Source organism: Cnephaeus nilssonii, assembly GCF_951640355.1.
Source record: "Cnephaeus nilssonii genome assembly, chromosome: 13".
In the NCBI taxonomy this organism is placed as follows: Eukaryota; Metazoa; Chordata; class Mammalia; order Chiroptera; family Vespertilionidae; genus Cnephaeus; species Cnephaeus nilssonii.
In genome coordinates this window covers 38,912,229-38,939,493 of record NC_137084.1, presented here as the reverse complement: position 1 = coordinate 38,939,493, position 27,265 = coordinate 38,912,229, and the positions used below count along the sequence as shown (strand labels likewise).

Sequence of the window (27,265 nt, the reverse complement as noted above, 5' to 3'; positions counted from 1 at the left end):
ACTGAAATTGTCTGAGTTTGAAATGAAGATTCCTCCAATATGCTGAAATCTTTCTGAGCATGGCTGCTGGAGACTAGGATACATGCAAGTCTCCTCCTCAGGGATAATTGGTAAATGTTGGCTCACTTCCTTTGCTTTTCTCCTTCCCACTTTTTTATTTTGTAGAAAACATATCCAGACTCATGTTAACATCTTTCATTGTGCCTCAAGACCCTTCTCTTCAGAAATGCTTGGCCTGGCTTCTTGTCAGCATCACTGACTGGTGCTAAAAAAAAATAAAACAACAACACAAGAAAACAAACAAAACAGAAAAGTAGAGACAACTCAGGAGATGTATAAATATATATGGTGTTCCTCAGTTCAGTCTAAAAAGGGTTAGTATTCTTCAAAAAAAATTGTGAAACCTATAGTCAAGACTTGGTTTTTACATTTTTGAAAGTACATCTGTTTTATCTTCAACAACTATAACAAAAGAGCTAGAGAATGAGGCCACAGGAGATTCCTTTTCCAAGGGTATAATAGAGGTCTGTATAACAGATGGAGACTTCTTCCCAGAGTGTGGATGCCCAATGAGATCCAGGGCAGAAGAATGATGTGGGGAAACTGGACCATTGTCAATGAGTTTGTTCTTGTGAGCTTCTCAGCTTTGTCTTCCGAGCTACAAGCTCTACTGTTTCTCCTCTTTTTGATCATTTACCTGGTTACCCTAATGGGCAATGTCCTCATCATCCTGGTCACTACAGCTGACTCTGCCCTACAAAGTCCTATGTACTTCTTCCTCAGGAACTTGTCCTTCCTGGAGATAGGTTTCAACTTGGTCATTGTGCCCAAGATGCTGGGGACCCTGATCATCCAAGACACAACCATCTCCTTCCTTGGCTGTGTTACTCAGATGTATTTCTTCTTTTTCTTTGGGGCTACTGAGTGCTGCCTCCTGGCCACAATGGCATATGACCGCTATGTGGCCATCTGTGACCCTCTGCGCTACCCAGTCATCATGGGTCGCAGGGCCTGTGCCCAGCTGGCAGCTGCTTCTTGGTTCTCAGGGTTTCCAGTAGCCACTGTGCAAACCACATGGATTTTCAGCTTCCCTTTCTGTGGCCCCAACAGGGTGAATCACTTCTTCTGCGACAGTCCCCCTGTCATTGCACTGGTCTGTGCTGATACCTCTCTGTTTGAACTGGAGGCTCTGACAGCCACTGTCCTGTTCATCCTCTTCCCTTTCTTGCTGATCCTTGGGTCCTATGTTCGCATCCTCTCCACTATCTTCAGGATGCCCTCCGCTGAGGGGAAACGCAAGGCCTTCTCTACCTGTTCCTCCCACCTCCTGGTTGTCTCCCTTTTCTACAGCACTGCCATCCTCACATACTTCCGGCCTCGGTCCAGCACCTCTCCTGAGAACAAGAAGCTCTTGTCCCTCTCCTACACAGTGGTGACGCCCATGTTGAACCCCATCATCTACAGCTTAAGAAATAGTGAAGTGAAGGCTGCACTGAAGCGGGTCACCCACAGGACCCTGGGCCTTAAGAAACTGTGACTGGTTTAGATGGAAACTGAAGGGGTGGAATGCAAGGACAAAAGAAAGAAAACAGTTTGGCTCAATGGATAGAGCATCAGCCAATTGACTGAAGGGCCCCAGGTTCAATTCCAGTCAAGAGCATGTACTTTGGTTGTAGGCTCTATCCCAGGGGCACATGCGGGATGCAACCAATCAATGTATCTTTCTCACATCGATGTTTCTCTCTCTCTCTCTTTCTCCCTCTCCCTTCCACTCTTACCAAAAATCAATGGAAAAAGTATCCTCAGGTGAGGATAAAAAAAAAGGAAGGAAGGAAAGAAAGAAAGAAAGAAAGGAAGGAAGGAAGGAAGGAAGGAAGGAAGGAAGGAAGGAAGGAAGGAAAGAAGGAAGAAAGGGAGAGAGGGAGGGAGGGAGGGAGGGAGAGAGAGAGAGAGAGAGAGAGAGAGAGAGAGAGAGAGAGAGAGAGAGAAAGTTCGCAAATGAGTTTTTGGACTCCATTCTTTCCAGGAGCCACAGTATACCCACTGGGATCTTAGACTTTCCACTGGGATCCATTTCTGAAAAGAACATGAGTGGTTTAAGAACAAACTGCAGTACACCCAAGGTTCTGTAGGACTGTGGTATCAATGTCTCTGAAGATGCCACCTGTTTACACAGATTAGGTGCCCATCTGAAGGTTGACAACTTCACTACAATTTGCTATTTTTCATTTTTTAAACATTTTTTGTTGTGTTTTAACTTTTTCTTGAACTTCTTCATTCATGTCATTTTATAATTTTCTGCTTTACTTTCTTCTATTTGTCCAAAAACTCTACCTGCAACTTTTAAGGACATTTTTGTTTATAAGGTAGAGTAATAATAATAAATTGTAGAGTTCTGTTTCATTCTTTCTTTCTTTCTTTTTCTTTTTTTTGCAGCAAATTTTTATGCAGTACTCAGCATACATTCGACCCTGTTTAAGCCCAAAAAGCATGTTGGTGAACAAAACAGATTAAATATCTTGCCTCCTGGAACTTATAGTGAGGGAGAGAATAAAAAGATACTCTAAAACTCTGCTGGTTTATAAAGTACACATGTTTAGAGTGCTACCAATTGAGTAAGTCTTCCTCTGCTTCTGTAATTGGTCTGTGCTTCATCTGGAGAAAAACAATTCCACACTACTGCCTCAATCTCAAATTATCCACCTTGGATATGAAAGTTGCTTGATACAAAGGATTAAAGGAGTATAAGTGGACAAATTCTAGGAAACTGCTGGAAATAACCCAGAGTTTCTTTGTTTTCTATATGTTTGGGGTAATCTTATTGTGATTGAATAAAGTTAACTGTCCCTTTTAAGCTTGCATATCTCTCAACCAATGTAGCAGCCACTCTATGATTTTGTCCAGTGAACATTGCCTGACTCTATATTCTTGGCAAATAACAGACTTGAGATGTGGACACCATAGCTTTGTATAATCTATTCATAAGAATGTATTGATAATTAACAAAGTAAAATAGCACTATTGCACCGAAACCAGTTTGGCTCAGTGGATAGAGCGTCGGCCTGCGGACTGAAGGGTCCCAGGTTTGATTCTGGTTAGGGGCATGTACCTTGGTTGCGGGCACATCCCCAGTGGGGGGCATGCAGGAGGCAGCTGATCGATGTTTCTCTCTCATCAATGTTTCTAGCTATCTCTCTCCCTTCCTCTCTGTAAAAAATCAATAAAATATATTTTTTAAAAATAAATAAATAAAATAAAATAAAATAGCACTATTGCATAGGCAAGACCTCTTCACAAACAATTCTAACTCTGTGTGCCATGGAAGTACCAGAACCAGTTTAATCTTCCACACAAGATGTCCTTTAGCTCGCATGTATTAAGGGCTCCAGGAGGGCAGAACATTCTGAATATCACCATAGGAATTTGCAAATAAAAAGCCAGATCGTGGGGTTCTATTTGCATGATGGCAATCACACAACCAAGCAGATTGGTACCATTATAAATTTGTCAACTCCAAGTTTAGCCAAGCTTTTATCACTGCCTCACATTCATTTTACTTGACCTTTATATGGTAGGTAGAATAATGGGCCCACCAAGATGTCCCTGTCCTAGTGCCCAATACATTACCTTACATGGACTTTATAGATCTCATTAAGTTAAGGGTATTCCCCTGGGGAGGTTAGCCTGCATTTTTTTTAAATACAGTAACAGGAAATCAGAAGGTGTGTAGAGAATAACCTTGAAACATTTATTCCCATCGCTTCCTCAACTCCATATACCTAAGCCCACGGGTCCTGCCTTCCATACACAGCTACCCTCTCCAAGTTCTAGTTGCCTCCTTCTGGTCCTTCAGGCCCAGGATTGGTAATAGCTTCTCACTCTTGCTTCCCTCAGATGTCACTATTTCTTGTTGGTTTTCAAAACCCCATCTTTACCTTATAAAGGTATGTCCTAATAGATTACAGTACTCATCTCTCCAATGAGAGTATGAGAAGTAGAGCATAGCTCATAAATTCTGCTTCATTGTGCCCATGCTTTACCCACCTCAAACATATACAAAGATGGGGAAAAGTAGGTTTTTAAGTACTACAAATAAATAATACAACAAATAAATAATAATGAATAAACTCCATTTCTTGTATTCACAACTGTAAACCTACTTTTGCCCTCCCCATATGTACATGCACATGTAGGTATGTTGTGGAATTGGCGCAGAAGAAAGGACAGCTGAATACTCCGATGTATCAGGAAAGAGAACCTTTATTCAAAGCAGCACTGCTGGTTCAGGGGTTTCAAAGATCCAAAGCCTGCACAACGTATACAATAAGATTTCTCCTTATGTACTAGTAGATTCCTGGGTTTCTTTGTTTCCTAACTACTGGGCTTCTAATGGTGGACTTTCACAGCCCCTCCTGAGTCAGTTAGAATGGGGGCAGTAGATTGTATCTGAATGCCTAACCTGGATAGCACCAGTGACCTCTCTCTAGCTAAGCTGTTACATCCTTGGTTTATGGCCCTTGTAAATTGGGAGTATTTCAGTCAATAGGTCTTGCAAGACCCAGATAATTAAGGAAGGGGCAGTGACTTGATTATAGGCTAACAAAAATGTGCATTAGGATACTAATTAGCTAGGTACAGAGTCAGGCTGCTAGCCCCCCTACATTCTTTCACAGGTACAAGTGCACGGACACATACATGTAGCACCTAGCTGATAGTAAATGATTAAGTAATGTTTGTTAATTATTGATTATTTGATGAGGCACAGAAATATCAAAATATAAAAGTATTGGAGTAGATTCTGGGATAAGATACATCTTAATATATAGCATAATTTAATAAGATAGATTTTACAGGTTCTGTAATCAAACAATGGGTCTGTGCTGCCTGTCACTACTTGAGCCAAATAAACAGAGACAGAGTTGAACCTATATGAATGAGCATTTATTCCAATACTGCCAGCAGAATGGGAGAGCAGCAGATTAGCCACAAAAATCTGCTCTGCAGCTCCCCATAAGCCAACTGTTTATATAGGTAGAACTACAAAGGAAGAGTAGGCAAAAGGGCAGTTTACAGATATGCAAAAGAACTAGGGGTCTTCAAAGGGCTTAGTGATATGCAAGGGCTGTGGTTACACTAGGAAATAGCCAAAAAGAGTGCCAGATGGGCAGTTAACAGGTAAGCAGGCTGGAAGTTTGCAAAGGCCTGCAGGTGTGCAAAAAGGGCAGGGATCTTCAAAGGGCTGGCAATCATGGTTTCTGCAGCATAATTGTTGATCTTTCCATGATAATAGGCAGCTCCACATGGGGAGGAAGGGCTGCATCTCCAGGTCAGCGCCAGCCAGGGTAGAATGTGCCTTCTTTAATCAGAGTAAAACAATCATGGTTAACAGAGCATGGTTAATATTTCTTACAATAAATACTAGCTGGTTCCCCAAATTCTATTGCTGCCCCCTTTCAGTTCCATAGTTTATAAAAATGTGGATATTTCTCAGAGGAAAACTAACCAGAAGGAAGGCCCTCCTTCTTACTGCTCCATGAATTACTGTCCTTCTTCTACTGAGGAAGTGTTGGGTGAAGGATGGAAGATGGGTCCCTGGATAAGGCCCAAGGATGAGACTCCTACCATGTTCTAGTCTTCCAAATAGGGAGCCAGCAGGATCTCACTGCCAGTGGCAAACTCCAAGCCTGCATGGAACATTCCTTGTGGTCATTTTCCTCAGAGCTCCCTTCACGTCCTTGTTCCTCAGGCTGTAGATGAGGGGATTAAGCATGGGAGTGACCATTGTGTAGAACACAGACACCAGTTTTTCCTGTTCTTTGGAAGACTTTGGTGTCATGTAGGTGACAATTGCTGATCCATAAAAAAGGATGACCACTGTGAGGTGGGAGCCACAGGTAGAGAATGCCTTGAGCCGCCCTGCAGCTGACTTCATCCTGACCACAGTCACTATGATGTGGCCATAGGATACCAGAATTAGGGAAACAGGTATGAGTAGAATCACAACCCCCATAAGGAAAATGGCCATCTCTGAAGTCCGGGTATCTGTGGATGCTAGGATCAACAGTGCAGGTGCCTCACAAAAGAAATGAGCAATACTATTGCTGCCTCTGTAGGGTAACCTTAGGGTGAAGGTGGCATCCACCACAGATACCAGAATGCCACTGGCCCATGATCCCGCAGCTAGCTGGACACACACTTTCCAAGTCATGATGCTGGGGTAATGCAAAGGGTTACAGATAGCCACATACCGGTCCCAGGACATCACTGCCAGAAGGGCACACTGTGTACACCCAAAAATAAAGAAGAGTAGAAGCTGAGCTGCACAACGTGTGAATGAAATGACTTTTTTCCTAGATAGCAGGTGGACTAGGGCCTGAGGAACGATGTTGGTAGAGAAACAGAGGTCAGCCAGAGATAAATTGCAGAGAAAAAAATACATGGGTGTGTGAAGCAGGGAGTCAACCTGAACAAGGGTCAGGAGAAGCACATTTCCAAGCACAGTGGCCAGATAGACACCCAGGAATAAGATGAATAGCAGCTGCTGGGTGTGCGGGTTGTCAGAGAGTCCCAGAAGGAAGAATTCTGTCACCTGTGTCTGATTTGTCTGTCTCATGGTTTGTCTCCTTTTTCAGTATGAAGTCACTACATGCTAAACATAGGTGTGTGTAACCTATAAAAATATGTAATTCAGAGTTGGTGTGTGTAACCTATAACATATATAATTAAATTTGCCTCCAATCACTACCAACCATTTCAAGAATCCTCTTTATAAGGTTTTTTGATGATTGTGCTGCTTCAGTTGGAACATTTTCAATTTTGCAAGACTTAATACTTTATAAGTTGGTGCGTTCATTTTTAGTGTCATTTGACAAGTGTAGATTAGATCCAAATCATCTTCTTTATTCTGAATACCACATATCTAATAATAAAAAGACAGATTGAATTCATGTGTAAAGTCATGCCATTTAAATTCACTTTATTATTAACTAAAGCCTTTAAAGAAGTCTTGTGTTGCTCTTGCCACACCTCTCCCATCTCATGTTGGTGCAAATATCTTTAAGTCTTTGGATATACAACTGTTTCTATTGTCTCCTTCTTGCATGGGTGGTCATGAAGGCATAAGAAATCAAACAGAGCCAAAGTACCCTGCAGAACTGACTTTTGTCTTAGAGAAAATGACCTGTTTTGAAGGAGCTGGGAAACCAAGAGGTAACTCTGGATAGTGTAACCATAATTTCTTTGGAAATTCTTTCCTCACCTTCAGTTAGAGCTCCCAAATATCAGTGAACTTCCAAAATAACAGACACACCATTCTATATAATAAAAGCCTAGGTGGTGTCACGCCCTCACGTGATATCATCACAAGATGGCCACCACAAGATAGCTGCCACAAGATGGCCACCACAAGATGGCCACCCTCACGTTGTCACAAGATGGCCACCACCAGATGGCTACCACAAGATGGCTGTCGCAAGATGACCAGCAGGGGAGCAGTTAGGCGTCAATCAGGCCAGCAGGGGAACAGTTAGGGGGCAGTTTGGCTGGCAGGCAGAAGCAGTTAGGGGCAATCAGGCAGGCAGGCAGGCAAGTGGTTAGGAGCCAGCAGACCCAGACTGTGAGAGGGATGTCCAACTGCTGGTTTAGACCCACAGGGTTCGGGCCTAAACAGGCAGTTAGACATTTCCCAAGGGGTCCCAGATTGGAGAGGGTACAGGCCGGGCTGAGGGATATCCCCTCCCCCCCCCATGCATGAATTTTGTGCACCGGGCCTCTAGTCATGACATAATTTACATGCTAAGCCACCAACATGGCTATTTCTCAGACTACATAGCACTGATCTGCAACCTCCAGCCCACCATCTCTCCCTGCCTGATATTATCTGTCTACTCCCAGAAATGACAAACTCCTTTGAAAATTGTGTCTATGTCTTTCATTTTTGTGTATTTTATTAGACATAGCATAGAGCTTTGTTAAATAAATTATCATTAATTAAATAAAGCAAATAAAAAGTTGTTTAAAAACCCTGTCTAAAAATTAAGAATTTGGGAATAATAATAAGATATCATAGGGCCTCTCCAAAAAGAGTAAAAGGAAATTTAATTTAAAGTCTTTAATTTTAATGCTCTACATGAGGACTATCAACTCTTTTATCTTTCTAATAAAATACTTCAAAATAATGTTTTAAATATATCAAATGCATACATACATACACAGATACATACACATGTACATACATATAAAAATAGAATGTATAGGATTGTCAAGGAAACCATTACATTAAATATAGTCATCAAAAATAATTTTAGAAAACAAATATGTTATATAATAATACATGTGCTTCTTCAAGTCATTATTTTTTTAAAATGTTGTGATGGGTCTAATAATGACCTTAATTTAAAAATGATGAACTTAAATGATATTTTGAGATATCTTCAACAACTGCAATGTGATATAAATATACCTCTGATTTCCATTGGTGATAAAGCCATGCATACTACAATGCTAGATACTATAAAACAAGAAGGACATTTTAGATTTACTTTAATGTAAATAGCATTCACAGCTAAATTAAAGAAGTCCCTGAATTCCAAGTTAAGAACTATTGGGCTCATGGAATTGCCAGAAATTTTCTAAAAAAAAAAAGACATGGTTACACTCTATATAATCTGATATTGGAGTCTTAGGCATTTGGATGCATCTGTGAGTCAAAATGATGAAAGATTTCAATTTATCATTGAAATAATAAATGAATAAATAAAATGTTAATATGAACAATCACATCTCTGCATAGTGTTAGCATCATTTTCACTGAACATACATCACACTTTGAATATTCAGTCACCTTATTTGTTGAGTAAATGTATTCAGCCAAGCATTTCCTTGGGATACAAACAAAAGACCTAGCTTCTGAGGCCAAAGACTCTCAGATAGGAAGGACCAAACTAGAGTCACAGTTTATCCCCAGTGCCAGTGTGTTCTCTGGAACATCATAGATTCCCAGGAAATACTGGTTTAATGAATGAATGTACTGGACCAAGTGAGTCTGTATGATCTAACAATTACAAATAAAAGTAATATAGAATTGTTTCTAGTGGGAAATATAGTCTATTGTTAAATAGCTGATATGAAAGTAAATTTTTAGAACACAAGTAATTTTAAGATAGGTACTTTTGGAATTATTATCCACCTAGTGGAAGGTACTGTCTGTTTAGTTCATAAAGTCTCCAGGTTATAGTTCAGCTCAGGTCCCTTACTTCTCCTGCTACAATTCACACCCATCCCAGAGTAGAATTTAGTGAAATAATATCAATTATGTGTCTAGATCTCAGAGAAAATGAAATGGTAAGCAAATAAAGGTTCTCACTTTTGATGAAAAGATATACAGGATAACACTAAACACTTGTCCTAAAGTTCTAAGTGATGCCCAAGTTAGTGGTTAACTTAGTGGAAGGGCAACTACAGGATATTGCTGACTTCTAAGCCTTCTTACCCTTTCCCCATCCCACCTATCTCCAACACACGTAGAATAGACACACACAAGTACACACATTCACAAAAAACAAACATATCCTAGATACATAAATGTATTTACAGCATGATGTACTTACCTCTATCATAGCTCTTAACAAATTACATTGAAATTATTTTCTTTCTCTGTTACTATAAGATATTCAAGAGCAGCAACCATACCTCACTCATCTTTATTCACAGCAAATATGATCAATCCTGGCATGGAATAAGTGTCCAGCACATGTTTTTGAGGTGATTTAACCTAAGCCAAAATATCAGAAGACAATGAATGAGTCAGAGATGAGTGTGACTTGTGACCTGTCAGATGGTAGGAATGCTCACTGGCCCTGGGAGAACAATATTAGAAGACTACATCCCTGACTGCTCCCAATTTGTTTTTTAAAGCATGTTATTCTCCCATGCGAATGTGGAGGATAAAATGCTCCCTGGGCAACCTCAGGGTCAGGAAGCATCTGTAAGAGAATCGTGTCAGCTGTCAGTATTTCGTGTTGTTCTCTCTTTCTTCCAGATTTAACATTAACTTGTAAGTGCATTTCTCTAAAAATGACATGTATTACTTGATGTGGAATGGGATTATAAGGTCACAGAACGAAGCATTGTCTAATTGACATTTCTTTTAGGAAGAGGATACTGAGAAAATCCATGGGAACCAAAAAAAACATATGAAATTTCTCTTCAGATTTCAAAATCTTTCATCCTCAAAATCACCTATCCCCTACCCTCTTTACCCATGTACTTTACCGTCTCCCCAGCCCAACACCCAGGTATAAGAATTCACACCCAGATGATCAATAATGACTCCAGGGAAGCTCTGCTTATGTCTCCATCAGGTGAAGACCATGGTTCTTTTTCACAGGGAATCCAACATTGTAATTATGGTTTGATAAGGTAGATCTGCTGTGGAAAAAAACCTTGGCTAGATTTATTACAGAAAATTTAGCCCTAAGAATCACATTGTTTGCACAAAATTAGTTGAATTTAAAAAATCATATCTATGAAGGGATTGAAACCAATTCACTCCCAATAATATGCCAAGTTATCCCCTTTTGTTCACTTATGCCTTGTCTTGCCCTCCCTCTAACAAGCTTACCAACATTTTCTCATATAGTGGAGAAAAAAGTTCAAACCAGTAAAGACATCTCACAGTTGAGTGGCAAACTGCTGCAGGTGAAGCAAGTGCATTGGATGCAGAAGGGGCAGAGAGGAGACTGGGAACATCTTGTCATAAAGTCAAAGGGCTCAGTAACATCAAGGACAAGGCAGGAGGGGAATCCCCACATCCCCCATGTCCAGAAGTCTCAGCATTGACTTCAGGGCAACAATAGTTCCATTTAAGTGAACAGAGGAAGACATGAGCAGTCTCTGGAGCAGCTAACGTGCTCAGGAGAATTCTGCATCATTAAGGTGGACCCCAAGCAGCCTTTCCTCTCAGAAGGTTCCCAAATGGCTGTGAGGACAGATGTCAGCACTCACATCTCCATTTGGGGGAGAATGTAGATGCAAAAAAAAAATGTAGAGTTAATTCAACCCAAAGGTGTATTTTAAAATAATACAGCATGATTAAATATGACTTATCTCTGGGATGCAAATATGTTTCAAAAACAGAAACCCAACAAAGAAATTCACAAATTATTACACTGAAAAATAAAATCAGATAAAAATCTCAGTGATGTAGAAAACACATGTGTTAAAAAAAAACACCTATTTATTATTTTTTAATCTTTGTAAATCATGAATAAGATAAAGGTGTTTTTTTTTAACCTGGTTGGTTATGCACCAAAACCCAACAACACATCTCATATTTAATAGAGAAATTATTGGTGCAGTCTCTAAGATAAGGGGCAAGACAAAAATGCTGCCCTCACCATTACTATTTAGCAAAGTACTGGGAGTCATTAAGAACACAATGAAGAACGAAAAAAGATAAAAGGAAAAGATATAAGGCATAAGAAATGGAAGAGAAAAAAATAAAACTTTACTATTTGCTGATCGTATAATTACCAACCTAAAAAAATTCAATGAACAAACTGCTAGAAGTAATAAAGATGTGCAAGTTTCCTGTATCAGAGTTCAACCTAAAAAAAATTAAAACAGTTTTCTCTACCTCTCTACCAGCAATAACCAATTGGAATATAATTTTTAAAATGGTACAATTTCACAATAGCAACAAAAATTATGAAGTATATGGAAACAAATCAAGAATACACAAGATCTCCATGGTGGTAAAATAAAAATAGCTCTCATAAAGTAGAAGATCATTTGAATAAATGGAGAAATATTTCATCTCTTGGATCAGATGACTTTAATATTGTTAAAGATATAATTTCTACCTAAATGGATCTATAAGTTTAGGGTAATACCAATTACCATTCCAGTTGGATATTTTTAGTAACCCAAAAGATTTACTCTTACATTTATGTGGAGAAATAACAATCCATACTTAGTCAGAATATTGAAAGAGGTCATGTAGGAATGCCTTACCAGATATTAAGACATATTGCCAAGCCACAAAAATAAAATCCAGGTGGTACTGGTGCAAACAAGAACTAATAAACAAATGGAGCCGAACTGAGAGCTCATAGATAGATCCATATGTAAGTTTCATGTAAAACAAAGTTAATTTCAAAAAATCATTAGGGAAAGGAAAAATAGTTCAGTAAATGTTGTTGGTAAAATTACTTGACTACTATGATAAAAATAAAACTGAATTTCTACCTAACATGACAAAAGGAGGTAGTGTCTAACAGGATTAAATATCTAAAAGTTAAAATAAAACAATGACATTATAGAAGAATACAGAGCAGTACACCTCACTGACTTAAAGTAAAAAAATTCCCAAGCACAACCAATAAAGAAAAATGTGATGAATTTGATTTTATAAAATCTGAAATTTGTATTTAATAAAGAACATTAGGAACAAAGTTAAAAGATAAATAAAAATAGATCATTTTTTTTCTTTATCTAAAATCTAAGAAGTAAGAACTTACTATCAGGGATTCACAATGAATTATACAAATCAACAAGAAAAATAAAGAACCCCCACCCCCCAAAAAATAGCAGATAATATAAAAAGGGAATTTACCAAAAAAAAAAAAGTTACTTCAAAGTGCTACATGAATATAAAGCAATGCTCAAATTCATTTGTAAAGAAAGAACTACAAAGTAAAACAACAGAGATATTTATTTACCTGTGTTAGTAACAATGTATTGGCAAAACAGTAGAGAATAGAGGAGCAGACTTGCATTGGGATGAGGTTCAGTCATTCTGGGGGAAAATCCAGTATTACTTGGTCATCTTATGCTTATGCATATTCTATGATATAGCAGTTATTGAGCCAAAATATTCTCACACAGACTCAGTCTTGGGATATTTGTGGTTCTGTTATTTGTGTTGGTGATGTGGTGTGTAATTGGGATATTCCTCCCTGGGAGAGAATATAAATGAAGATGCGATGGATGAACACCAAGGATATTCCACAGTCAGAAGAGTTTGGATGTACATGTGGCAATATGAATGATCTTAAAAACTTAGAACTGAGTGAGAAGAGTAAGAAACAAAGAGGCATATAACACAGTATCATTTATATAAATTATAAATACATATACAAAAAAATAATCATTTTGTGAGACCAGATGAAAAGCACTGCATGCATTAGAATGGTTATGAGGTCAATGGGAATGATGCATGGATATATATGTCCTCTCTAATAAAATGGTAATATGCAAATTAACCATCACTCCGCTACATAAGCCACGCCCACCAGCCAAGTCATGCCCACCAGCCAATCAGGGAGAGTATGCAAATTAACCCCAATCCAAGATGGCTACAGCCACAGAGAGCAAGGTTTCCCAGGTAACAGAGTAAGCCAAACTTTCCATAGCCGTTGCAGGCCTAAGCCTCCACTCAAGCTACAAAGTTTCAATTATAGAAGGTAAACAAATTCAAACAAATGGCGGCAGAATGGAGCTTGAGAGAGCAGGCCAGGGTTGCTGGCGGCAACAGGGGAAGCAAAGCTTTCAGCACACCCTGGCCGGGCTCACCCGCTTAAGGCTACAAAGTTTCAATTATAACCCCAACACAAATGGCTGCTGGAGCCCCAGGCTTGGCTCCGCTCAAGGCTACAAAGTTTCAATTGTAGAAGGAAAATAAATTCCAGATATCAGGGCCTCCACTTGGGTTGCCAGGGGGCGTGGCCGGCCTGCAAACCACCACAGGTCCCTCGCTCAGGCCGCCCCACACCTCAAGGGAACCCCCACCCTTATCTGTGACACCCTTCAGGGCAAACCAGCTGGCCCCCACCCATGCACCAGGCCTCTATCTTATCTAATAAAAGAGTAATATACAGATTGATCATCACTGCAACACACAATATAGCTTCCCCCATGTGGTCAAAGATCCTGCCCCCATGTGGATACAAGATGGCCACCACAAGATGGCCAGCAGGAGAGGGCAGTTGGGAGGCACCCGGCCTGCAAGGGAGGGCAGTTGTGAGGGACCAGGCCTGCAAGGGAGGGCAGTTGAGAGGGACCAGGCTTGCAAGGGAGGGCAGTGGAGGTGATCAACCCTGCAGGAGAGGGCAGTTAGGGGTGACCAAGCTGGCAGAGGAGGGAAGTTGGGGGCAAACAGGCTGGCAGGGGAGCAGTTAAGCATCAACCAGGCTGGCAGCAGAGTGGTTAGGGGGTGATCAAGCTAGCAGGCAGAAGCAGTTAGGGGCAATCAGGAAGGCAGGCAGGGAAGCAGTTGGGAGCCAGCAGTCCTGGATTGTGAGAGGGATGTCCGACTGCCCGTTTAGGCCCGATCCCACCAGGATCGGGCCTAAACGGGCAGTCGGACATCCCTCCAGGAGTCCCAGATTGAAGAGGGTACAGGCTGGGCTGAGGGACAACCCCCCACCGTGCACGAATTTCGTGCACCGGGCTTCTAGTATATATATATATATCAAATAAAATAAATGTATAGCTAAATAAACAAGAGAGGGGCTTTAAAATCACTAATCACTGTAATATGTCACTGAGGATTGTAATTAATTAAATCCCCCACACCTAAGACTCAAACAAATACACAAACAAGCAACAGGAGGAATTAAGATTGCAGGATACTTGTAACAGAAATAGAAAGTCAGAAAAAGAACAGACTAGAGACTATGAAAATGGACCAAATCTCATAGGAGTTTATGTTTTTAAATTAAATGTATTGGGGCAACATAGGCTGATAACATTATATAAGTTTCAGGTTTACAATTTTATAATACATCATCTGTGTATTCCATTGTGTGCCCACCACCCAAATTTAGTCTCCTCTTGTCACCATATATTACACCCCCTTTACCCTCCTCATCCTCTCCCCAACACCTTCCCCTTTGGTAACCACCCTAGGGTTGTCTGTGTCTATGATTTTGTTGTGTTCATTTGTTGCTTTTTATTTTATATCCCACATATGAGTGAAATCATATGGTTCCTATTTTTTTCTGACTTATTTCACTTTACATGATATTCTCAAAATCCATCCATGTTGTTGTAAATGGCAATATTTCATCTTTTTAATGACTAAGTAGTATTCCATTGTATGTATGTGTTTCAGATCTTCTTTATCCAATCATTGGTGCAAGGACATTTAGGTTGTTTTCATGTCTTGGCTATTGTGAATTAATAGTTTAAGAAACATGTAGTTTAAGAAACAGTTGTATACAAAATGATCTTTTGACTGTGAATTTTCCTCACAAAAGACTTTATGTCCACTAAAAGAGTATCCTATATAATAAAAGCCTAATATGCTAAGTGTCACGTTGTCCAGTCAGCCGTTCAACCAATCAAAGCATAATATACTAATGATATGCTAAGGCCGCTCAACTGCTCGCTATGACGTGGTGCACTGACCACCAGGGACAGACAGTCAACCAGTCAACCAGTTGCTATGACGTGCACCAACCACCAGGGGACAGATGCTCCAACCAGTAGGTTAGCTTGCTGCTGGGGTCATCGGGACTGAGCAAGACAGGCCAGACACACCCTGGAGCCCTCCCACAGTCCCACCCTGGCTGTACAACCTCCCGCATCCCTCCCCGGCCCCCGATTGTCCATCGATGAGGTCTCTCGGCCTGGCCTGTGCCCTCACGCAATCCAGGACCCCTCGGGGGATGTCAGAGAGCCAGTTTCGGCCTGAGGATGGAACAACCGATTGCTATGATGCACACTGACCACCAGGGGGCAGACGCTCAATGCAGGAGCTGGCCCCTGGTGGTCAATGAGCTCCCACAGGGGAAGCACTGCTCAGCCAGAAGCCAGGCTCATGGGTGGTGGCAGGAGCCTCTCTTGCCTTAAAGCAGCACTAAGAATGTCTGGTTGCAGGCTTAGGCCTGCTTCCCGTGGAGAGAGGGCCTAAGTGGTCAGACAGACACCCCCCGAGGGCTCCCAGACTGTGAGAGGGTGCAGGCCAGGCTAAGGGACCCTCCCCACATGAGTGCATGAATTTCATGCACCAGGCCTTTAGTAACTTTAATATAACAGCACTCTCAAGACTCCTCTTGTCATGTTGATATTAGGACGGTATTAACCAAAGTAAACTCCATCCCTTATGGTGATCACATGGTACCAAAACAACCATAAACAAAAATGAGAGTACAACTCTTCAATCAAGTTGCATTACTCAAATAGAAAGTTCGCATCCAGATAATCCAATATCTGCTCATTGTCCTCTCTATGTAATCATATAAATTAAAACACAAGTTTGGTAACTTGTAAACCTCTTAGAAATAGATTAACTGATGTTATTTGAATGACACTAGTGTGGAGTTTAAAAGAGTGGTGAGCATGATATGAAGGCTTTAGTCTGTGATTTCAAATGTAATACTAAGTGCCCTAGGGTGTCTCAGAGGGTGGAAAGATAATAAAGTTGAGGGCTCTTAAAGCTCCAGGGGATGCTTGTTTACATCACTCTCAGGACCTCAGCTTTAAATATTTCCGTGAAGGAAAATTCTTTGTTCAGAACTGGGACCTAGGAGAATTGGAGTTTGTACCTTGAATCAAATAAGGCAAAAAGGCTTGGGATGAAGTCACACTGATAGGATGACTCTAGTGCAGGCCTTGGGAGGCATTGCTTAGGCACCAACCCACAGTAAGTGCTATTCTTCAAGAGTAGATCTGCAGGCTGCAGAAATCAGTCCCTCCCATACTTGATCCTGGATCCTTAAACCAATGACTCCTCAGCCCTGGTTCTGCCTGGTCTCAGCCCTCAGGTGAGCGTGGGAAAACTGCTGCCAAGCTCAGTTTGTGGGATTCTGGAGGACTGGTTGAGGGAGTGGGGAGGTGGGCATGGTGTTGGGAAATATTAACTTTGTCATTTATTCTCTTACACATCGTTTTCCCTGCTAGTCTCTCAGAGACCACAGTTCTATTCCCACTCTTCTTCTTTAGAAACGTAACCCCCAAATCCTCTTCCAGACTTTCTCCTCAGGGATGAGGGTGTTTCTAGAGAGACCACGGAGGCTACACCCTCCCACATTACTTTCCTCTTGCTGTTGAAAAGCTACTGCCTGGTTCTCCCTCCCCTGCCCTCTGATGTCAGCCCTTCAGTTTTCATTGTTTCCCTCAGCTTGTATTTGTTCCACCGTCTCCTACTGAACAGGTAGAAAACCAGAAGGAAACAAGGAGTCTTGCTTTGAAAAACCCCATCAAAAGCCTCTTGATCTGGAGCACACTCTGAGTCTAGGGGATGTGAAGGAACGAGGACCGTATGGGACACTGTTCTAGGAATGCTGGCATTGCCGCTTCTGATCCCCTTGGTGAGTAACAGCAGATGGGGGAGAGTGAGTCCAATTATAATCAGCGCTGTCCATCTAGTCCAGAGGAGGGTACTGACTCCCACTGCTGGTGCCATACCACCTATACTCCAGTACTCCAACATCCTCCCCATACACGCTAGGCATGGTGAGTTCCCCTATATCTAGCCCAGCCTTGGTCAGTATCCAGTTGGCTCAGTATACAATTACTCCTTTTGTTATGGTGAAAGATTTGGTGACCATGAGGGTTTATACATAAGAATATGAAATATTGCCCTGGTCAGTGTGTTTCAGTGGTAGAGCGTTGGCCCACAGACCAAAGGGTCTCAGGTTCAATTCCCGGTCAAGTGAATGCAACTTGGTTTCAGGTTCATTCCCCAGCACTGGTATGTGAATGCATGTGGGAGGCAACCAATAAATGGGTCTTTCTCATCTCTCATCTCTCTCTCTCTCTCTCTCTCTCTCTCTCTCTCTCTCTCTCTCCCCCTCTCCCTTCCTCCCTCCTTCCCTTCCACTCTCTCTAAAAGTCAATGGAGGACAATATCCTCTGGTGAGAATTAAGAAACAAATAAAAAATAATATGAAACACTTATGTAAATATATCTGTGACATGTGGATGCCTATGTATTTGATTGATATATTGTTTGTGAAGCTGACTACACAGGTCTATATAGCACATTGTGTGGTGTGTGTGTGCAATAATCTACATGTATGCATTTTTGTGTATCAGTGTCATAATGAGGAGATTTCTGGAAAGGCCATATTAGTTATGATGCTGTTAGGGCCTCAGAGAGATAAAATATTCATTACCCATCCCTTCAGTTTGGGGGAAACAGCCAGGCTAATTGAGCTCTTCCTCTATCCCCTTTTCCTTCCGCTTTGTCCACATCTCTGGATCCTGTTCTCTACGTTCAGCTTCCCTTCCCTGCTTTCTTCTCACTTGTATCCCCTTTATTCTATTTTAATCATTCTTAAGTTTTCTTCCAATAATGATAAAGAGACATCATTGTTGAATCAATTATAAGCTGATAAGTATATCAAATCTTTACAGTGTGAAAGAAAAATTATTCCTAGCCTTTCTTGGAATATAAATGACATAACAGTTCATCCTTTTACCTCCTTTTTCACTCATTTAATATTCTCCTTTCCTGTTTGGAGATTAAACTGTATTCTTCCCTATTCCACACATCTTATATAATAATCTTATATAATAAAAGGGTAATATGCAAATTGACCAAACGGCAGAATGACCGGTAGCTATGATGTGCACTGACCACCATGGGGCAGACACTTAATGCAGGAGCTGCCTCTGGTGGTCAGTGTGTTCCCACAGGGGGAGTGCCACTCAGCCAGAAGCCAGGCTCACAGCTGGTGAGCACAGCGGCAGTGGCAGGAGCCTCTCCTGCCTCCATGGCAACACTAAGGATGTCCAACTGCAGCTTAGGCCCGCTCCCTGTGGACATTCCCCAAGGATCAGTCAGACATTCCCCAAGGGCTCCGGACTGCGAGAGGGCACAGGCCGGGCTGAGGGACCCCCCTCCCCCTGCCTGAGTGCGCGAATTTCATGTACCACTCCGCTAGTATGTACATAAACATACAAATCCTACCTTTGAGAGATAGATAGATAGATAGATAGATAGATAGATAGATAGATAGATCTGCCATACAGTCTCTACCTGAATTCTAAGTTGTGTTGTGTGTTAAGAGTTTATCATTGTGATAAAAGTATTATTTAATGGAATCATTGAAAGAGAAAGAAAAAGATGCACACACACATCATTTATATGAAACATACCATCCATTTTATTTCGCAACCCATTTTTGTAACCCAATGGTGTGTCAGACATATTTCTATATAAAATATAGATCTACTTACCTTTTAATGATGTAAGGTTATTGCATCATCATAACAGTGATTTCTAAAAATTTATTGGGGTGACAATAGTTAATAAAATTATATAGGTTCCAGGTGTACAATTCTGTAATATATCATTTGTATATTGTTTTGTGTGTTCACTATCCCAAGAAGCCATTTCTTAATGTAGCTGCCAGACATTGTGCAAACTCTTTTTCATTAAGTTCTTAATTCTGTCTTATGCAGATGTGATGTTATATACACTTTATGTCAAAAAATTGAGGCATAAAAGACCTAAACAAATTGTTTATGATCATAGAGCTAAGAAATGGGGGGACAAGGATCTAACCCATGTCCATGTGACTCAGACCTCTTCACTTTACTCAGGGATCTATACTATATGATTATATTATGTAGGAAAACTACAATTTATTTAACATATCACCTGTTAGACTGTAGATTTCTTTTTTTCTGGAAACAATTCTGTATGCAAATATCCTTTGAAACAAAGCTTTCTGCACACCTATAATTATTTTCAAAATATAAAGACCTAAAAATAGAATTGTTCAGGAAAAAATGATTAATTTAGTTTGTAATTTTTAAAATATTTTTAGATTGCCTGTCAGAGTTTTATAAATGTATATGTCTACATTTTTCATATCTCTTTTCTCCACTCTCAAAAATAGTGAGTGGTTTCAATATTTTGCTAATTTAATGTGAGAAAAATATTAGTTACTATTATTTCATTTTCATTTCTTTGATTCCAACTGAAGATGAACATTCTTTACATGGGCAGTTTTTAGGCATTTGTATTTCCTTTGTAAATTGACTATTTAACATCCTGTCTCTCCTGTGAATTACCTGTTTATCATACTGTATCCATCACTTCCATTTTATATTTTATTTTTAAAAGCTCTTTGATGTTAAAAGTAGTTTTCCTATTTGTTGTTTATATTTTAAATGTATGTGTTCTTCATTTAACTATCCTTTTAAATTTTTATAATAAAATAGAGCAACTTAAGTTAATGTTTGTGGTTTTAATGGTATTCCTAGGAGGTTCTTTCCAATGCTAAGATTGCAGAAAATATTCACCTACATTTTCTTCTAGTAATATTATGGTGTGTTTTTTCATTTTGTTTTGTTTTACATTGAGATATTTAATCTGTCTGGATTTATGAGGAGAAATGTGATTGCTTTACTTCTAAACAGATCACTAGATACCTAACACCATTTTAAAATAATACACCTTTCCCCTATTGAATTAGATATGTTTATCATTAATTCCCTTATATATCAGAGTCTGATTCTGTTTTATTCCATTGACTTGCTGATTTCTGAACTGGCTATTGTCCAGTATCTGAAAATGATTGTTTCAGATTTTGTTTTTTATTTGCTTCCAGCAAGTGGGCTACTCCATACCAGGTACTTGATCACGACTGAAAGTAGAAGCAATAAAGTAATAGTTTAGGGCATCCTCAATTAAGAACTGTTGAGATTTTCCTATATTTATATGTTTTCTTTATTAGCTATATATGGCCTTTTAAAGAACAACTTTAAAATACAAAAACATTAGAAAAGAAGAAAAATAACTCACCCATAAATTCAGTATCCAGTCAACCACTCTTAACATTTTGGAAAGTTTTTTCTTTCAATATTTTCTGTGCATTTTGAAAATATATTGTATTATTAGCTTTGGTCCCTAAGGCATTAGCAAACATATTTTTGGTAAATATAAATGTAAGATGTTGTCATTATTATTAATGATATCAATAACTATTATCTGTAGGGTACAGAGGAAACAGCAGTGCTCAGATAACACCTAGACAACAAGAAACGGGGGGAAAGAAAATGACAGCCATTACTTTGGGGTAAGTATAGGTAAGTTCTTCCCTGTGGAATTTCAGAAATAATTGTGGGAGAGGAAGTGATGCTTTGAATAATGAAGGGCACCATGCTGTACAATACATCTCTAGGGTTTATTCATCTTGCATAACTAAAACTTAGTACCCTGTTTCTTCCTCCCCCCAGACCCTGGAAACCACCATATCACTCTCTGCTTCTGTGACTTTGACCATATTGGATTCCTCATATAAATGACATCATATAGTCCTTCTGTATCTGATTTATTTCACTTAGCATAATGTTCTCCAGAATCAAACATATTGTCACAAATAGGAGGAATTCCTTCTTTTTAAAAGGTAAATAATATTCTATTGAGTTATTGTTCAATGTTGTTTTTATCCATTCATAGTAGTCTTGACTATTGTGAATAATGCTGCAAGGAGTGTGAGAGCAAAGATATCTCGAGATCTTGATTTCAGTTTCTTTGTATATGTACTCAGAAGTAGGACTGTTGGGTCATATGGTAGTTCTATTTATAAATTTTTTAGGAATTTCCAGAACTCTTTTCCATAGTGGCTGTACCAATTTACATTTCTATCAACAGTGTACAAGTGTTTCCTTTTCTCTACATTCTTGTCAACACTTGTTCTCTTCTGGGGTGTTTGTTTGTTTAATAACAGCTATCCTACCAGGGGAGGAGTATCTCATTGTGGTCTTGATTTACATTTCTATGATGATTAGTGATGTTGAGCCCCTTTCCATGTACCTGTTGGCCATTTGTATATCTTCTCTGAAGAAATGTCTAATTATTTCCTTTGTTCATTTTAAAATTAGATTATTTGCCATTTTTATGAATTCCTTAAATATTTCAGATATTAATCCTTTATAATATATACTAGAGGCTTGGTGCATGAAATTTGTGCACTCGGGAGGCGTGGTCCCTCAGCCCGGCCTGCACCCTCCATAGTCTGGGAGCCCTCAGGGGATGTCTGACTGATGGCTTAGTCAAACATCCTTAGCACTGCTGCAGAGGTGGGAGAGGCTCCCGCCACTGCCACTGCACTCGCCAGCTGTGAGCCCGGCTTCTGGCTGAGTGGCACTCCTCCTGTGGGAGTGCACTGACCACCAGGGGGCAGCTCCTGCATTGAGCATATGCCCCCTGATGGTCAGTGCATGTCATAGTGACCGGTCGTTCAGCTGTCAGGCCGAAACCAGCTCTCTGGCATCCCCTGAGAGGTCCTGGATTGCGAGAGGGCGCAGGCCAGGCAGAGGGACCCCCACCAGTGCACAATCAGGGCCAGGGAGGGATGCAGGGGGTTGGCCAGGCAGGGAGGGACCACAGGAGGGCTCCAGGGTGTGTCCCGTCTGTCTCGCCCAGTCCCAATTGTCCAGACCCCAGCAGCAAGCTCACCTACCAGTGTGAGCTCCTGCCCCCTGGTGGTCAGTGCACGTCATAGTGAGCAGTTGAGTGGCCTTCCCATATCATTAGCATATTATGCTTTGATTGGTTGAGTGGCTGACTGGATGACCGGACACTTAGCATATTAGGCTTTTATTATATAGGATGGTTTGCAAATATTTTTCCCATTCCATGGGTTGTTTTTTTCATTTCATTGATTATTCCCTTTGCTGTGCAGAAGCTCTTTAGTTTGATGTAGTTTCACTTGTCTATTTTTGTTGTTGTTGTTGCTTGTGCTTTTGGTGTTATAGCCAAGGAATTATTGCTAAGACTAATGCCCAGAAGCTTTCCCCTGTCCTTTGTTCTAGGCGTTCTATGGTTTCAGGTTTTGTGTTTGAGTCTTTAATCCATTTTGAGTTCATTTTTGTATACAATATGAGATAAGAGTCTAATTTCGTTGTTTTGCATGTGGATATCCAGTTTTCCCAACCCGATTTATTGAAAAGACTATTATTTCCCTATTGTGTATTGTTGGCACCCTTGTTGACGATCAGCTTACCATATCTGTGTGGCTTATTTGGGGGTTCTCTATTATGTTTCATTGGTCTATGTGTCTGTTTTAAACCATTATTTTATTATATGATGTGATAAACATATTTTCTTGTGAATATTTTCTGCAACTTACAGTATTTATTTAGAATGGACTCCTAGAATAGGATTTAGAAATTGGGATAATGTTTCAGAGTATTAGATGGTATTCAGTCTAGGGGACTCAGGAACTCCTAATACTACTTTAGTCCTGGTCATTTCCCCATTAGAGTTCTACAAAAGAAACAAGAAATAAAATTAAAAAAATAAGGCACCACTTTTGTATTAATTGGACTAGTCCCTAATGTCATCAAGTTCAGAGTTCTGATAGGCCTGGGTTCAGATACTTCATCTAATCTAGAGTCCTTCAAGGATCTCAACTTCTCTTACAACTTAAATCCATATTATATCATCATATTGCCTCTAGCTGGAAACATGCATGGAACTGAAGAACAAAGGGTACACCTAGACACCAATCAAAAACAAGAGAATAGAGCAAGTAAAGTTCTTAAGGGGGACCTTGCTCAACTTATAAGTTTAGTCCCAGGAAGAAGACAGGAAATAGAAATGGGCATAGTAACCTTCCATAGTAGTAGACCTGGGCCAAACAATACCCTAGAACAGTGGTCGGCAAACCGCGGCTCGCAAGCCACATGCGGCTCTTTGGCCCCTTGAATTTTTAGCAAAGGCCAGCTTAGGAGCACCCTAATTAAGTTATTAAAAATGTTCCTACCTATATAGTTTAAGTTAAAAAAATTTGGCTCTCAAAAGAAATTTTAATTTTGATATTTGGCTCTGGTGACTACTGAGTTTGCCGACCACTGCCCTAGAATATTACAAATTAGATTTTCACTTCTCATGGCGGAAGCAAAGACTAATAAAAAGGTCATTTTTATCTCCCGGACACCATTGAGAACTGGTCAAAGCGTGTGAATAATTAAATTTTTAATGTATTTGACAAAATTATTTTCCAGAGAGATTGCACTAATTTTTTAACCACTTGCATTGTACAAAAATGTCTAACCTTCATTTTACAGCTAATAAATTCTGCCACTTATGAATTATGTGATTTGGGAAAAGTAGTTTAACCTCTCTATCACTCAGTTTCCTCATCTGCAAAATGAGATAATAGTGTCTACCTCATAATGTAATTACATTGCTCATGTTGCCAGCCGGAAGGTAATATGCTGAAAAAAGTTGAGGTTCTTAAATTAATGCCTGTCATGGGTTAAATGCTCAATAAAACACTAGTTATTATTTTTGTGGTGGGTCATTGCTATTAAAATCTTGCTAATTGTCCAAGTGAAAAAAATGTATCTCTCATTATTGTTATTATAATTATTGACTTACAATAATAATGGATTTTTTTCTTGTTAGTAGACATTGCACTTCTTTTTAAATAATCTATGTCCTTGGACTCAACAATTTTCATAGTGTTTTAAAAATATGGAATCTTAATGTAATGAAGTATTTTAACTTTTGTCTGACATCTCCCTTGAATACTTTCCTCAGCTTGTAGTTATCTTTTAATTTTGTCTTTGATATTATCTCACTGTAGTCCTTTGATTTATGTTGTAAACTCTGCATGTTTTTCAATCTGGTCCTATCCAGATATCACAACAATTTGGGTTAGGGTTAGGATTAGGGTTAGGATTATTTTTTCTTTTTTATTGTTCTAGTTTTAATATTTTACTCTTTAATCCAAATAGAATGGCCCTTAATGTATGATATGCTAAAGGTTATTTTTAAATACAAGTACAGTTTGCTGTTTTTTAAGAGGTCAAATTAAATTTGATGTCTGAAAACTATTTCATGTTTTTTGAGGATATGTTATAATTAAATGTGTAGTATTTTTGAACAGTTAGTATATAGTTTTATGCATGGCAATAGTCCTAACAGTATACAGAGTCATTTCCTAACAATATGGGTATAACCATTTAGTAAAAGACCCATAAACTCTAATATCCTTACATCAAAACAGGAAGGCTTTAATAAAGGTCCTGTGTATTTTTTAAAGGGGGTACTGGGGAGAAGATTTTTGGGGGAAATTGGACTTAAATTACAACCAAATAATAATAAAATATTATATTTAGTATTAATTAGAATAAATTGGATAAGAAATAAGGTAATACTATCCAATTAGGTGTCAGTTTTAAATGAGCCTCTTCTACAGCACTTGAAATCACAAACCCAAAGTTTTTCTTTTTGTTGGTACCAAACAGGTTGACAGGCATAACTCTCTATGGGAGAAGAAAACCAAACCTTTGTGGCTGAGTTCATCCTCCTTGGCCTTTCCAGGGATTTGCAGACCCAGATCCTGCTATTTATTCTTTTTCTCATCATTTATCTGTTGACTGTGCTTGGCAATTTGCTGATTATCATTCTCATCTTCATGGATTCTCGACTGCACACGCCCATGTACTTTTTTCTTAGAAACCTCTCTTTCGCAGATCTTTGTTTTTCTACTAGCATTGTCCCCCAGGTGTTGGTCCACTTCCTGGTAAATAGGAAAACGATTTCTTTCCTGGGGTGTATGACACAGGTAATTGTCTTCCTTCTGGTTGGGTGTACAGAGTGTGCTCTGCTGGCAGTGATGTCCTATGACCGGTATGTGGCTGTCTGCAAGCCCCTGCACTACTCCACCATCATGACGCAACAGGTGTGTCTCCAGCTGGCTGTAGCATCCTGGGTCAGTGGGGCATTAGTGTCTCTGGTGGACACCACCTTTACTTTCCAACTTCCCTATCGAGGACAGAACGTTATCAATCACTACTTTTGTGAGCCTCCTGCACTCCTGAAGCTGGCTTCAGCAGATACCTACAGCACAGAAATGGCCATCTTTGCAATGGGCGTGGTCATCCTCCTAGCTCCTGTCTCCCTGATCCTTGTCTCCTACTGGCATATTATCTCCACTGTGGTCCAGATGCAGTCTGGGGAGGGGAGGCTCAAGGCTTTCTCTACCTGTGGCTCCCATCTCATTGTCGTTGTTCTCTTCTATGGATCAGGAATATTCACCTACATGAGGCCAAACTCCAAGACCACAAAAGAGCGGGATAAGATGATATCTGTGTTCTATACAGTGGTCACACCAATGTTGAACCCCATAATTTATAGCCTGAGAAACAAGGATGTCAAAGGGGCTCTCGGGAAACTAATTGGAAGAAAGTCTCTTTCTCACAGGCAGTGACCACAGGGTGTGACTTTTAGAGCTATGGTAACATCCTTAAAAAAGGAGCAGGACTTCGATAGGCAGCTATGAATTAGGTCATTTCAGGAAGAAGCGTGAAAGTGAAGGACATATTCTAGGAACTGTGAATACTACACGCTAAGCTAGGACATAGGGAAGAAGTAAAAGGATGAAAAGTTAGGTTATATCCTGAATATGAGAAACCTTGTGTTATTTTAATATGTTTATTTATTGATTATTCTAGGGAGAGAGACAGATAGAAACATTCATGGATTGACTGCCTCCTGCACAGCCTGTACTGGGGGGAGAGTGTGTGCAGCCTGCAACCCGGTCATGTGTCCTGACTGGAATCAAACTGGCTACTTCAGTTCTGGGTCAAGGCTCAGCCACTGAGCTACATTGGCAGGGCATCACATTGTGTTAATTAAAGGGAGCTTGTGGTTAATTCATCTAACATGAAAATGTTTTAAGCATGATACAAATTAAATTTAGGAGGTTTAAAGTGGATTATCCTGAAATAATCTCTAATATGAATTGCATGCATGATTCTAATATCAAAGAATATTCTAATATCAAATTTGGATGTCCCAGGAATACAAACCTAGGAATAGGCTCTAATTAAAACATTAAAAATATCTGGAAGTCTTTAATACTGGTATCATAGACAAGAGGATTTCAGCTTGTAGAAAGGTACCAGAGGCAATAATATTTTCTAATTCATAATGTTCTCTCTGAAAGCTCCAAAAAAAGATTTTTATATCATAAATCCAAATTTCATATAATCACTAGAGGCCCAGTGCATGATTGAATCATGCACGTGTAGGGTCCCCTACACGCTTTCACTTTTTGCGGTGGAGCTGGGTGCCTGTCCGCTGGTGCACCAGGCCTTTCAGAAGCCTCCGGCTCAACAGAGGCTTCTGAAAGGCCTGGTGCCGGAGCAGACAGACACCCAGCTCCCCCACTTTTTATGGTCCGCGGCCGCTGAGGGGGGCTACCCTGCTGTTGAGAGGCACAGAGGGCGGGACTCCCGCCCCCTGCGCCTCTCAACGGCCGCTGAGGGGGGCTGCCGCGGACACCTGGCTACC

At 40.0% G+C, this 27,265-nt stretch overlaps 1 protein-coding gene across 1 annotated transcript; it reads left to right on the top strand.

The window, feature by feature from the left end:
- Positions 1 to 562: 562 nt before the first annotated feature.
- LOC307110089 (uncharacterized protein) lies at positions 563 to 26,180 on the top strand (the record flags this gene model as incomplete). The annotated part of the gene is made up of 2 exons (XM_079789139.1): positions 563 to 1,533; positions 25,235 to 26,180. The coding sequence occupies 2 exons, from the start codon at positions 563 to 565 to the stop codon at positions 26,178 to 26,180; spliced, it is 1,917 nt and encodes a 638-aa protein (XP_079645265.1).
- Between the last annotated feature and the right edge of the window lie 1,085 nt (positions 26,181 to 27,265).